The sequence below is a fragment of the Lampris incognitus genome, chromosome 1 (assembly GCF_029633865.1).
Source record: "Lampris incognitus isolate fLamInc1 chromosome 1, fLamInc1.hap2, whole genome shotgun sequence".
In the NCBI taxonomy this organism is placed as follows: Eukaryota; Metazoa; Chordata; class Actinopteri; order Lampriformes; family Lampridae; genus Lampris; species Lampris incognitus.
This window is the reverse complement of record NC_079211.1, coordinates 90,704,717-90,719,992: the sequence shown is the minus strand read 5'-3', so window position 1 is coordinate 90,719,992 and position 15,276 is coordinate 90,704,717. Positions and strand designations below refer to the sequence as shown.

General features: G+C 46.8%; 1 protein-coding gene across 1 annotated transcript in view; it reads left to right on the top strand.

Annotated features, from left to right (window-relative positions):
- The window catches only part of si:dkey-220o5.5 (actin filament-associated protein 1-like 1), an 82,673-nt gene that overhangs the window by 40,189 nt on the left and 27,208 nt on the right, over positions 1-15,276 (top strand). Inside the window, exons 2-5 of the mRNA XM_056278207.1 lie at positions 10,705-10,833; positions 12,524-12,601; positions 12,821-12,879; positions 14,478-14,598. Coding sequence (XP_056134182.1) covers positions 10,705-10,833; positions 12,524-12,601; positions 12,821-12,879; positions 14,478-14,598 — 387 coding nt within the window. The remainder of the gene's footprint in view (positions 1-10,704; positions 10,834-12,523; positions 12,602-12,820; positions 12,880-14,477; positions 14,599-15,276) is intronic.

The following is a 15,276-nucleotide window of genomic DNA, read 5'->3' as shown; positions in this document are numbered from 1 at the left end:
TCACAGGTCATGTACAACACCTTGCCATGCAGCATAGCTCTGTATCGTGGGAGTTTCCACTCTTCCACCAGAAACTTGATGAGACTGGTCTTGTTGGAGGAACTGCACAGAAATTTTCTCCACTGCTGGACGTGGTGTCCCCCTGCAAGATTCTTGTACTGGAGAGTGATGTCTCCACCCCGGTTCAGTCGTTCAGCATCTTTGATCGAAGTCTGGTGATAGACATCAAAAACAACATCAATCCTCCCACTCTGTGCTCCCTCATGGAGGACCTGGGTCAAGGCTGACTCTGCCACCTGTGCAAAGGTTTTGTTGTTGCCATTCATTTTTTGGACCAGGCTCATCCCATCAATGATGGAAGTAGATGGGATTGGGATGTCTTCTGCAGGAGATACATTCTTTTCAAGCTCTCTGGCAAGTGCAGCCTTGTTTGTTTTTCGTAAGGACCCATCAGCATTTGCCAGTGCCCATGGTAGTGGACCCAATGGGTAGGCAAGGACATCCTTCAGATTCACCTTCCGGCTTTCAGCCACCAGGATCATGTGACTGAAAAGGTTTCTATCTGCCTTCAGAACCACATCCTGTGCTTTCTTTCCATGAGCTTGTTTTGTGCTGACATTGGAGAATGTTTTCAGACTTTGCTTGGTCATCTTGTCGTGGAATTTCACAGGTGGTGGGTCTGCATCTAACCTTGTTTGCTGGAATGCTTGGTAGGCCTCTTCTCCTTTCTCAAGAGCTCTCAAGAGATCTATGGTCACATCAGGTGGAGCCATGTTGCCAGTGGAGAGGCTAACCAAATCAATCTCATCAGGGGACATAGGATTGAGCCAGTTATTCTCCATAAGGTCCATGAGAGACTGGACATCTGCTTCATCTCTCTTGATCCTTGGACTCTGTAGATCTGGATGAGACCATTTGCACCTGCCTTGACCTGTCAGGTCTCTCAGCTGTCTGAGGTACATGCTTCTATACTCAGCTGTGAGATAATATTTGGTCACAGCTCCTGGCTTCAAGCTGAATCCCTTTGTCCCTCCAGCTGTTTGGGTGTCTTTGTTCACCGTGTCTTCTATAGCTTGGTCAACAGGGATTCGGCCAAAGGGATTGGTGGAGCCCAGTTGGACTGAGAAGCCTCCTTCCATGAATTCTGTGTACACATCTGGGTGTGTGATGGGCAGCTCAGACATCTGGGCGTAGTAGTAAGGGAGGTAGCGTGCATAATTCATCCTGTCATAAGCAAAGCACCATGGGATCATTGCTCGAATGCTAGCCAAGTGTAGCATCCAGTCTCCCTCTCTGGATGCTCGGATGAGCCCCAACAAGATTTCAACCATGTCCAAATAGGACATCCAGAAGTTCGAGAGGCTGCCGTTTCCACCTCTAAGGAACTCACGGTAGACTTCAAATAGATCCATGATGCGTGTACAAGAGCTGTTCTCGAGGACCTCCTTCAAAGCATGTTGTGAGACTTCTTTCCCAAGGCTGTCAATGGTCTTCAGTGTCTCATTCAGGTGAACCATGTCATTCCTGTGAGTTTCTTCCAACCAGAAGTCTGGTCAGTCGCATGAGAGCCTCATACAGGAGCTTGTGTAGTCGCACTGCCCTGTTGTACTTGCGGCCATCCATAACACCAGCAATTGAGCCTTCTGCAATCATGCCAGACTCAATGCAGAGGTCTTTGAGTCCAGCATCTTGGAAACGCTTTCCTATTATTGCCAGCAGTGTGCAGATGGTGTGGAATACCCCAAGCCTAACGATGATATCATAGAACTTGTCATGGTGTTTCCATGTGATCTCGACAGCCCTCGCATACAGGGCTTGGTCAAAGACACAGACAATCTTCCTCAGGCCTAAGCACTGCATGATGCTCAGTGACTGGTTAAGCACCTCGTTGACAGTAGACATTTGTGTCGCTGGAGCATTGATGGTAGGCAGATAGCCTATATTGTCGGGGATGACCATCATCTCTCCTCGAGTCAGGATGTTGAAGCCTGTCCAGCTGCTGACTGACTGTTCTTCTTGTTGTGACATGTGTGCTAGGACCCAAAGAAGGTTTTTCTCTCTGGCAAGTTTAGTATTGGCTGCAGTATCGGCATCTGACTTTTTGCTTTGTGGTGGCCCTACCCGTTGTCCAGCATTGTAAGTTGGTAACATTGGTGGGGGTCCATCAATGCTTCTCTTCTGTTTTGGGAACAGTGGGCATGGGTTGGACAGGAAGTGGGTTGACTGGCTTTGCTTGCACAGCAATCCCATTGACTCTGTGAGATGTTCCCTCACCACTGACAGTTTCTTCAAGACGGTCGATATTGTCCCAGGCTAAAGTTGTGAATATGCCAGGATGGATGTTAGCTGGAAGGGCAATGCCACTCCCTGATGATGAGAGTTTCTGGAGACACAGGGCAGTGTTGATCTCTTCCATCTGTGAATAGGACACACTGTGACCAAGTCGGTTGAGGATGTTTATCAACTCTACATTTCCTGTCAACGATTTGACACTGAATGGCAGAACAATGTGCTTGGAAGGCTTGGTATTTCCACATGTCACTGCATATACTATGTCATGGCCAAATGACTGCAGAAGGCACTGCACTCTCTGGGATGCATGATCAGGATCATTTGAGCCTGTGAGTAGAGAGTACAGGAAGATAATGAGCGACTCTGGAATGGTAGGACATTCTGCTTCTGGTTTGACTTCAGGCGGCCAGGTTTGAGGAACATCTTGACTTTTAATGTCTGCTCTCAATTTGATGGCTGCTTTGGCTATAACATCTTGTGCACTGACACTTTTCAGGGTCTGCAGCTCCCTTTTGAGAGACTGATTTTCTTTGGCAAGTTCCCTCATGGACAAGTTATCGGGATAGAGGAGGAATTTTCCTTTCTCATCAGGGAATATCTGCAAGGCTCCAGCAAACTCACTCTCCAGGTTTCGCCTTATGTGCTTCTTGGTTGATTCCTTGACTTGGGCAATGCCTTGGGAGTTCATTGAAGCTACCAGTCTAGAAGAGAGATCAGTCATTGTCATCACTTGAGGATTGCCAAAAAGCTCCATCCTGATGAAGAGGAACAGCTCATTGTATGCCTTATTCACAGCAGCTTCATACTGGGCTGCAGCATCATCATCTTCATTGCTGGCAACCTCTCCTTTGGAAACCTCTTCTTTGGTGTAAAGTCTATAGCATGACCTGTGGTAGTGCCCTTCAGCTGCTACAAGGTCTCTACCTACAATGGCAAGGATTCTGCTGTCCCTTTTCTTTGTGGCTGCACTCCTGATCTTTGCATCAGCTCGCAGTTCTCGACACTGCACCAGTACTTCTCTCGTATTCTGTCTCTTGGAATATTTGCTGTTTTTCTGACAAAATATGCACTCTGCATCATAAGTCCTAGATGTACTTGGAGTATGTCGAGCTACTCTCTTAGATTGTTTCTCTTCAGCAGAGACACAACTTTTCTTTTCTTTTGCAAGGAGGCCATCAAGAATTTGCTTCATAGTGAAGATACTGCGACACTTTCTGTGGTAGTAGATTGCTGGAATCTGTCCCTCAGGAATGTCTTTTGCCAGTTTCAAAACTGGTGCATGATTTCGTATCTGAGCTGCCCTGAGCAGAGTTCTCCATGAGTCGACACTTTGTAGTGAAGCCAGCTTATCTGTATCATCAGAACAGTGGACAATGCACTCCACCCGTGGGCGCTTTGGTATTGGGTAAAAACTTGCTTGTTCACCAGTGGCCATATTCAGTCAGTTTTCACCTGCCACATACAAACAAATACATGTAACTTAGGTGTATGAACACTACTAAAACAAAGTTTACTTTGCTTCACCAGCGTCATATTACCATTATTTATCTTACATAGCCACAAATAGATACATTACCTAGTTGCTATGCAACAGCTGTATTTTGTCCACATGAGGCCGCTAAAATCAACACAAGATGAAAGTTCCTCGTAGCCACTTTAACTAATCATATTAACATATACATTAAAAGAACATGCTAACATTATGGGAAATTAGCTTACAATCTTCTCCAGAGTGAGACAAGAAGATAGATACCAGTTTCCTCTATATGTGTTTAGTAGAAAGCTATCTGGCTGCACGTTAGCCTAGCTTAGCACAATGAATGGAAGTACACAGTACTGGTTATCCTTGGTTGTTGGCCAACTAAGAACTGTCCCAGAGTTTAAGCTAGGCTAATCAGTACCAGGGGTGTTGAAATGCTATATTTGTAAAAATCTGGGCAAATACACAATCGTGAGAGGCACAGAAACAGGTTTCCTGAAAGAAAAATGAAATAGCTGCTCATTTGGAAAGGTTATCATGTATTATTTTACTTCTGTTAGTGTACCAAATAAAATGGCACCAGTGAAGTTGTGTCACCTTGGGTGATATCGATATCTGGTCTGACCCATGGACTAACTGGCTTTGGTCTAGTTAGTTTCTTAGTAATAATGCCCTTCTAATTTAAGGTTCACAATCACCTCACACAATGAAATAGTATGGGTATATTATACATTTCCTGAATCTTTACAGTCCTGTGAGTATTCCAGTTTTTGTGTTTTGTGTCCCTGATATTCCTAGATGCCACAGGGCTAAAACAAAGTATATAGTTTAGGCGAACATTGCAGAAAGATGTGTGTTATTGACGGGTTGAAGAGATCAAGTGACCTCTATATTTGTGAGAAATATCCACAACAGGGCTTGAATGAAAGCTAAGAAGGTCCCCTTTAAAATGATACCAAAGACAATATTATAGAACATTGAAAAATGTCCTGACCATGAGGCTAAACCAGGATATGCACCAGCGTCTAAAATGCAATTTACTTTAGGGGGTGGTTAACTTCATGAGCTGATAACTGTGATACAGCTGCCACTCAGGAATGGTTATCATACCAAAATATCATCTACAGACATGGATCCTTTCAAAAATTATAAGTAAGTTTTGCCACCTTGAGTGTACCGAAATAGGAAATTTTGGGCTCTGGCCCATGGACTACAAGGGAAGCCGAAAGACAAGACCTAGCAGCAACTTGTAATGCTGATGAAGAATCACGTTGATCCGAAGCCAAGCGAACTAGTGCAGAGGTACAAGTTTGACTCGCGCAACCGCAAGTCTGAGGAAGCAGTGGTGGACTATGAAGCAGAGCTGCGCCGGCTCGCACACGATGGCAACTATGGGGACACCTTACAGCAACGGCTGAGAGATCGGATCGTCTGCGGATCCAGAGACGTCTCCTGTCAGAAGCGGGTCTAACCTTTGAAAAAGCCCTGTCCATTGCCGTGGCATTGGAGGCAGCAAACAAGAATGCTCAAGATTTGCAACACCCAAAGGGGACGGAGGAGTGCAGGTATGTACAGAAAGGCACACAGGAGGCTCAGACTTCCAAAGAGACTAATAATAATAAAGAGTGTTATAGATGTAAGGGAACCAGACATACAGCAGCTGAATGTAAGTTTAAGCAGGAGAAATGCCATGCTTGTGGTAAAGTAGGGCATATTGCCAAAGCCTGTCGTAATCAGAGTAGCAAAGGGCCTATTGATAAGAAAGAAAAGAAGCAGCGCTCACACCACCGTTGTCATAAAGTACAGGAGAACCAGAGTCAGTGTAGTGATAGCTCAGAAGAAGACACATACACAGAGACCTCATACAGTATGACTTTCAGGTTAGGAAAGATGAGTGAGTTGCACTTGAGAAAAGTAGACCCTTACTTGGTGAATATGAAAGTGAATGGTAGAGAGGTTAGCTTTGAGACAGATACAGGCTGCAGTCTCACGGTAGTAAATGAACACACCTTCCAGATGATATGTAAAGAGAAGAGTAGTCTATCTCTTAAGCCAGTCAGAATCAAGTTAGAGACTTACACAAGCGACCCAGTCAAGGTGATAGGGGCAGCACAGGTGAAGGTAGTGTACCAGCAGCAAAGACAGAAGCTACCGCTCGTAGTAGTGAAAGGAAAGGGTCCCAACCTGCTAGGTAGAGGCTGGTTGGAGGAGATACAGCTCAAGTGGAAAGCAATAAAGAGCAGCCACAAAGCAAGAGAGCTGAAACACATGAAAGCGACAGAGAACGCCCCACAGACAGATAAGAAGACAACACTGCAGCAAGTGTTAGGTACTCACGAAGAGGTTTTCAAAGATGAACTTGGTACTTTGACAGGTGCTAAAGCCACCATCCATGTGAAAGCTGACGCTGTCCCACGATTCTTCCGCCCACGGTCTGTCCCCTATGCCATGCGAGCAAAGGTGGATGAAGAAATAGACAGACTGATAAAAGAAGGCATAATCCCTCCAGTAAAATACTCAGACTGGGCAGCGCCAGTGGTCCCTATTCTCAAACCAGGGGGAACCGTCAGACTGTGTGGAGACTACAAGCTTACCGTAAACACTGTCTCCACACTCGAACAGTATCCAGTTCCTAGAGTGGAAGATCTCTTCACAGCACTATCCGGGGGTAAACAGCTCTCTAAATTAGATATGAGTCATGCATATCAACAAATACTCATGGACGAGGAAGCCAAGAAATACTTGACAGTGAATACTCACCGAGGGTTGTTCACGTACAATAGACTTCCTTTTGGGGTGGCGTCCGCACCAGCCATGTTCCAAAGGACAATGGAGAGTTTGTTACGAGGGATCCCTCTCGTAGCAGTATATCTAGATGACATCTTAGTCAGTGGCATCGACGAAGCTGATCACTGGTTGACTAGGTTGAGAGAGGCTGGGTTGCGTTTGAGGAGAAGCAAATGCACCTTCATGCAAGAGGAGGTTGAGTATCTGGGGCACAGAGTGGACGCGCAGGGGCTCCACCCGGTCGAGAAAAAAGTAAAAGCCATCATGGAAGCTCCGACACTCACAAATGTCACAGAACTCAAGTCTTATTTAGGTTTACTAAGTTACTACAACAACTTCCTTCCAAACCTGGCAACCCTGCTCGCCTCTCTCCACGATCTTTTGAGACAAGATGTGCGCTAGATGTGGAAAAGGCAGCAAGAGGAAGCTTTTCAAAAATCAAAGGACTTGCTCAACTCAGCAGCAGTGCTGGTGCATTACAGTGCAGACCGAGATGTGATGCTGTCCTGTGATGCCTCGCCTTACGGCGTGGGCGCTGTGCTATCCCAGCGGATGGAGGATGGAAGCGAGCAACCCGTGGGGTTCATGTCTCGCACACTTTCCCCAGCGGAAAAAGGATACTCGCAACTCGACAAAGAAGGCTCAGCTGTCATCTTCGGCATCCAGCAGTTCCGTAAGTACTTGTATGGAAGAGCTTTCACCATCTATACAGATCACAAACTGCTAATCTACCTGTTCAACGAGAAGAAACCTATTCCACAAATGGGTTCACCGAGAGTACAAAGATGGGCTGTGTACCTGAGTGCGTATGAATACAAAATGCTCTACAAGCCAGGAAAACAACACGCCAATGCGGACGCGTTCAGCAGACTGCCAGTGCCGGAGACAGGACAGGAGGGTGACACCACGGAACAAGTCTTGATGATGGATCTACTGGATGACACACTCCTGGACACTAACCAGATCAAGCGCTGGACAGCTAAGGATGTCACACTATCCCGAGTTCACGAGTACGTCCTGAAAGGATGGCCTGCTGAGACAGAGACTCACCTCAAGCCGTATCATCAGAGGAGAAGAGAGTTGAGTGTGAGAGATGGGTGTGTGCTCTGGGGAGCTAGAGTAATCATACCGACCAAAGGCAGAGACTCCGTACTGAAGATACTACACCAGACACACGCAGGGATGACGAGAATGAAGGGGCTCGCCAGATCGTATGTGTGGTGGCCTGGTATGGATCAGGATGTGGAGAAGGAGGTTCAGTCATGTGAGGAGAGTCAAACACACCAGAAGGCACCACCCACCGCACCGTTACACCCCTGGGAGTGGCCAGAGGAGCCTTGGTCCAGGATTCATGTGGACTACGCAGGACCTTTCATGGGAGAAATGTTCCTACTGATCGTGGACGCACATTCAAAGTGGATGGACATCTAACCCGTGAAATCAGCCACATCACAAGCGACAATCGAGAAACTACGTCAGAGCTTCAGTGTCTTTGGACTACCAAAAAAGCTAGTTTCAGATAACGGAACCTGTTTCACGAGCGCAGAGTTTGAGTCTTTCATGAAACTGAATGGAATACATCATGTGAAGTCAGCACCGTTCCACCCTCCCTCGAACGGGCTAGCAGAGAGGGCAGTGCAAACTTTCAAGGGGGGGATGAAGGAGATGAAAGGAGATACACTGCAGACCCAACTGTCAAGATTCCTGTTCAGTTATCGCATCACACCTCAGGGGACTACAGGCTTGTCACCTGCAGAGCTGATGATGTCACGCCGACTCAGATCCACTCTTGACCTGCTCACACCAGACGTGAAAACAAAAGTGCAGCAAAAGCAAATGAAACAGAAACAAGCCCACGACGGACACACCAAACTGAGGAATTTTTGCACCTGGAGATGAAGTATTCATTCGGAACTACTCCTACGGTCCCAAATGGATCCCTGCCATCATCGAGAGCTCATCAGGTCCAGTGTCCTATACTGTCACTGTTGGAAGTGGTCAAACCATGAAGAGGCATGTGGATCAAGTTCGAACCAGACTGACACACGCCGCGCCTAGTGAGGTGACTGGACGAGACCCGGTGCCAGTGGTGAGCACTGAGGGATGTTCTACGGGCCTTCTACCTACAGCATCGGAGGTGAGTGAAGAACCACCTACAAGTGAGTTACCGGAGCCGCTGAGGTGAGGCGTTCAGGAAGAGAAAGACATTCACCCTCACACCTCAAAGACTTTGTTAGAAAGTAGTGAGATCTTTTCCAGGAATAGAGCAACAATGCGCTCTGATCTCACTGGAAGGAGGTACCTTCCTAGTTAGAAGAAGAAAAAAGAATTCCAGTTCATTGTGGTATTGCAATGTGATGTTGAAACAACTGTGTTAGAGAGAACAGTATGTTTAGTTAGCTGAATAGAATTGCATTACTAGTTTCAGCTTAAAGGGGGGGGGTGTGGTATCTTGAACTAGATATACATGTTATACCCCCAGGCCGCTAGAGGGCGGTCCTACCTTACCATTAGTTAGATGATACAGTATAACTGCAGAGTGCTAGATCAGTTCAGACTAGCCAGACAGTTATGCACATGTAATAATGTTCCATGCTGCAAGACGTTCATTAAAAGAAAGTAAACATTGATAAATGCATCAACCAAGATATAACATGTCCATCCGTTCTGCAGTGGAGGAGCAGGAGGAAGTGAAGGGGGCCATTCTGTCTTTCTAAATACCAGAACTATAGGACTTCTCAAGTACATCAAAGAAGGCCTTGTATGCAGTCACTGTAAAGGTTCTCAACAGGACATCACTAGCTGATGTACGGGAGTCGAGGTGGTTGAGTGTGTTGACACCAGGTTCATCTCCGAAAGGCAGCTGGAAGTCCCTGTACAAACACCCCATAGAGAAATGCACTGCGGATCTACAGTGGTGGGTGGAGGTGTAAAAACCAGGTCCAAAAAGTAAAAGTCCAAACCATGTATTTGCTCCACTCATGCACTACACCAGCAGATTCTAGTCAACACCACTCCTCAGCTAGGTAGGGAAAACTAGCTAATGAAATCAGCTGGTTTAGTAACATGGTTGGAGCAAATACAGGGTTTGTACATTTACTTTCTGGACCTGGTTTTTACAACTCTGGTGGGGGGGCGGTATATGGATCCACAGTGGAGGGGGGTACATGGATCTACAGTGGAGGGTGGTACATGGATCTACAGTGGAGGGGGGTATATGGATCCACAGTGGAGGTTGGTACATGGATCTACAGTGGAGGGTGGTACATGGATCTACAGTGGAGGGTGGTACATGGCTCTACAGTGGAGGGTGGTACATGGATCTACAGTGGAGGTTGGTACATGGATCTACAGTGGAGGTTGGTACATGGATCTACAGTGGAGGTTGGTACATGGCTCTCTACAGTGGAGGGTGGTACATGGCTCTACAGTGGAGGGTGGTACATGGATCTACAGTGGAGGGTGGTACATGGATCTACAGTGGAGGTTGGTACATGGGGCTGTGGCTACGAACAGACATGTGGCACATATAGATCATAGAGCAGAGAGTCGCTGTTCTTTCTGTAATGATGAGGAAACCCTACAGCACTTGTGGCTCAGATGTCCCATATTGAGCTCTTTTCTCTCTTTCCTGCAGTGGTGGCTTAGAGGTTTAGGAGAGGTTTTGGAAGCCTGTTTGTCTTTGGTCCGAGGTACATGGCAGCACAGTGCAGACGTGTCACCTTGGTTAATTTTCTGATAGGTCAGGCAAAAATGAGCATTTGGCTCAGTAGAAGAAACAAAATGAAAGGCACAGGGTCCACAGATGCTACACTCATGCTCAAGGGTCTAGTGGCTGCTCAACTGAAAATTGAGTTCACGTTTTTCAAAATGATTTCGAACTTGGAAGAATTTGTTTCTGTTTGGGGACCTTGAGGTGATCTGTGCACTGTAGAAAACCAATTACTTCTTCTTCATTTCTGAAAAAGGGAAGGTGTGTATCTTTGTTTTTGCTGTGTATGGGGATTGTTGTGTTTCATCGTGTATATGAATATCCGTGTTAATGCTAATGTTATTTTAATGTGAATGGAAAATTGGATCATTAAAGACTAAAAAGGTTCTCTCTCTCTCGCTCTCTCTCTCTCGCTCTCGCTCTCGCTCTCCAGTGCTGGCCAGGTTAATGTGGGATCTTCAGTCCTTCTTGTCTGTTCTGGACTCTGAGAATCTGAGTTACATTGCTCAGGCCCAGAAGAAATCCATCTCTGAACTACTGGCTAAGCTACAGGATACACCTGGTAATGCTACTGCCAATACTACCACTAGTACTACCACTACTATAGCCACTACTATTACCAATACCACCACTATTACTACCACTACTATAACCACTACTATTACCAATACTACCACTATTATTACATCTGCAAGAACCACCACTATTACCACTGCTACCACTACTAACATTTTTGCTACCACTACTATGGCCAATACTACTACTACTACTACTACCCCCTATTATTACCACTACTACTCCTGCCACTATTACTACCACTACCACTACTACTGCCACTCACTCACTCACTTACTCATCCAGCCTATTCCTTGTGGGTGTTAGCTGCTCGTGCTGCCTGCCTGATGATGTTGCCCCATCTGTCCCTGTCTCTTATGGCGCGGAAAGTTTCAACCATAGAGGCCACTACTACTGCCAATACTACTACTACTACTACTACTACTACTACTACTACTACTGCCACTCACTCACTCACTTACTCATCCAGCGTAGTCCTTGTGGGCGTTAGCTGCTCGTGCTGCCGGCCTGATGATGTTGCCCCATCTGTCCCTGTCTCTTATGGCACGGAAAGTTTCAACCATAGAGGCCACTACTACTGCCAATACTACTACTACTACTACTACTACTACTACTACTACTACTACTGCCACTCACTCACTCACTTACTCATCCAGCGTAGTCCTTGTGGGCGTTAGCTGCTCGTGCTGCCGGCCTGATGATGTTGCCCCATCTGTCCCTGTCTCTTATGGCACTGAAAGTTTCAACCATAGAGGCCACTACTACTGCCAATACTACTACTACTACTACTACTACTACTACTACTACTGCCACTCACTCACTCACTTACTCATCCAGCGTAGTCCTTGCGGGCGTTAGCTGCTCGTGCTGCCGGCCTGATGATGTTGACCCATCTGTCCCTGTCTCTTATGGCATGGAAAGTTTCAACCATAGAGGTCACTACTACTGCCAATACTACTACTACTAATACTACTAATACTACCCCTATTACTACCACAACTACCACTATTACTGCCACTATTACTACCACTACTACCACTACTACTATCCCTATTATTACCACCACTACTACTACTACTACTACTACTATTACTACTACTACTACCACTAAGCTAAAGGATACACCTGTTAATATTACTAACACTACTGTTACCAGTACTACTGCTACTGCTAATCCTGCTACTACCACTACTATCACTACCACGACTACTACCACTACTATCACTACCACCTCTACTACTACTGCTACTACCGCTTCTACTGCCTGTACTACCACTACCACTATTACCACACCTGGTAATACTGATTTTATCAACTCTACTACACGTTGTAGTAATGCTGGTGCTGCAACTACAATTTCGTTATCCTTTATCTAATTAATTTCAAGCGAACATTTCCAACATTAAACATAAATGTTTCCACGTGATGTACTGTACCAGAGTTAGCTCAACGCTAACTCCTTAGCAGGTTACCTGTAAAAACAAACACATGCACGATTTGCACAAATACAATACGATACATTATTACTACGACCATTACACCTACTACTACAACTACTATAACTACTACTATGGCTACTACTACTGGTACTACTACTTATACTGCTATTGCTTCTGAATAATGCTAATGGTACCCATCCACCTGTGTCAAGTGTGTGCTTCCCATCCTGTTTTCAGGGGACGATGCTGAGTACATGATCATGAGCTGCCCATCTCTGTCTCCCAGCATGCCGCTCACTGACACATCTAGCACAGGTAACACGCTGATTGATTAACTGATTGGTTGTCTAACTGATCGATATCCAGAACATCTGGCTTTCTGGCAGAAATGCTTCACCATATGACTCCAACCTGGACAGTACTGACACATCAGGCCTCACGTTGTGTGTGTGTGTGTGTGTGTGTGTGTGTGTGTGTGTGTGTGTGTGTGTGTGTGTGTGTGTGTGTGTGTGTGTGTGTGTATGTTTCCGGAAGATGTTCTTGAGTCTTGCTTGACCTCTAAGCGGAACTCCACACTGTGGCAGGGAAATGGGGTGAGTCACCACACACACACACACACACACACACACACACATACACACACACACACACACACACACACACATACACACACACGCACGCACACGCACACGTGATTCTGCCTTTTCTCATTCCCTCCTCGTCACAGAGGTCAGAGGTGAAACATGGTAAAACATGACGGTTATTGGAGTTCCTGTAAAAACAGCTGCTGAGTTCGACCTCGTCCAGTGGAAGTGACAGAGGAGAGAGAAGAGGAGGGAGAGGAGGGGAGAGAGGAGGACAGGGAAGAGGAGGAAAGAGAGGAGAGGAGGAGAAAGAGGGGGAGAGAGGAAGGAGAGGAGAAGCGAGAGGAGGAGAGGGAGGAGGAGGGGGAGGAGAGAGAGGAGGGAGAGGAGGGAAAGGAGGGGAAGGAGGAGGGGGAGGAGAGAGAGGAGGAGGGGGAGGAAGGAGAGGAGGAGGGAGAGAGAGGAGGAGTGCTGGGGTAGCTGGTTTGTGATCTGGGTTGTTAATAACAGCCTGTATCCTACTGAGGTTTGGGAGGAGAGGACATGGTCAGTGCACACGTGTGGTTGTGTGTGTGGTAGACAGAGAGAGACAGGAAATGGAGTGTTTATATGTGAAGCCAACTCCCCTCTATCTGCCATCTGATTGGCTGAGAGCTCTTTGGAGGGAGGAAGTGGTTGTTGATGGCGGTCGATTACTATCATGTCTACGTGATGAACAAACACACACACTAACACACCACAAGTAGCAAAAAGTCCGTTTTAAATCCCCAGAAACCACATTTTTGCCATCTTTCCTCTACAAGTGATGAGGTGTTGGCCGTACACATGCTGGAGAACAGTGTCCTCCGTGACATCACCATGTTAACATGGACAGCAGCGTTCTGAAGTTACCTAACAACCATAAAGCAGGGCTGTGGGTCCCTAGCAACCATAAATCAGGGCTGTGGATCCCTAGCAACCATAAAGCAGGGCTGTGGGTCCCTAGCAACCATAAAGCAGGGCTGTGGGTCCCTAGCAACCATAAAGCAGGGCTGTGGATCCCTAGCAACCATAAAGCAGGGCTGTGGGTCCCTAGCAACCATAAAGCAGGGCTGTGGATCCCTAGCAACCATAAAGCAGGGCTGTGGATCCAACATGGCTGACGTTGGCTTTTATTCTCTAACGGTTTTTAAAATACGTATAAATATAAATTAAATATAAAATATCTGCCTGCCGCCCAGTGACTGCTGTGAGAGGCTCCAGCATCCTGCAACCCTGTGTAGGATAGGCGGCTTGGATAATGGATGATGGATGGTTGTTAAAGTAGAAATAGTGAATACTTAATTATAAATTAACTTAAAATATAAGTACTATGATGTATTTGTGCTTAAAAAAGTATCCTTACAGGGAAAAATTTACTCAAGTACTGTAACGAGAGTAGTTATAATTTTTACTCTCCACCTCTGCCTGTCTTTCCATCTTTTTCTCGATCTCTCTCTGCCTGTCTGTTGCTCTGTTGCTCTCCTCGTTTGTGTTTTGTTCGTCTCTCCTTCTGTCTGTATCTCTCACACTCTCTCTGTTTCTGTCTATCCATCCTGATGACCCCTTCCTCTTTCCTGTGATGTCAGAGCCAGGATCTTGTGGCAGTTCCCCATGGCTCAGGGAGTCCTGATGATGAAGATGAGGAAGATGAGGAAGATACATATGAGGAGGCTGAGCCCTTCATACCAGAATCACACACTAATACTGGTACACACGCATGCATACACTCAGGTAGCAGAAGCGGATACCTCCACAGAGATGGGTTTTAAAGTGGCAGGGGGGGTGCGCTTCTCCCAGCGCCACATGACTTGATTGTAGAGGAGATGGCGCCGATGGCAAGGGGGACCCCTAGATGACCGGCACCTCCTCACAACTGCAGGAGGCTGCTGGAAATCCAGTTTTTCGGAAACCGCCTTGAAGCGTGCCGCCACAGCTTGCTTTTCTGTTGGGGTAAGCTCCCTTAGCCTTTCGTCTCCCAAGACTCACCCACAAGGCAGCGGGGCAGTGGTTGATAGGTGCCAGGGCGTGTCCAGCAGGGTGGGCCTGCACACCATATCTCTGGGGCCCACTGCTGCTCTGAGATCCCCTGCCAGGTTAGCCTGGGGCCGCAAGACCCCAGCTACCGTGTGTGGCCACGGGCAGGCCTGGCAGGAGTCTTGGTGAAGGAGAGGCTATGTACTGGCAAGGGAAGGCTTACACGCTAGCATGCTTCCCTATTAGCCACAAAGGCTAGCCAGCGGCAGCAAGCTAAGGGCAGGAAGGACACAAGCAGGTTGGAAGAGCACATGCACCTTCCCTCCAACTACACAATGCTGCACTAGACGCATCACAACACCCTGTGGGCAGCCCACACACACACACACACACACACACACACTACAGACC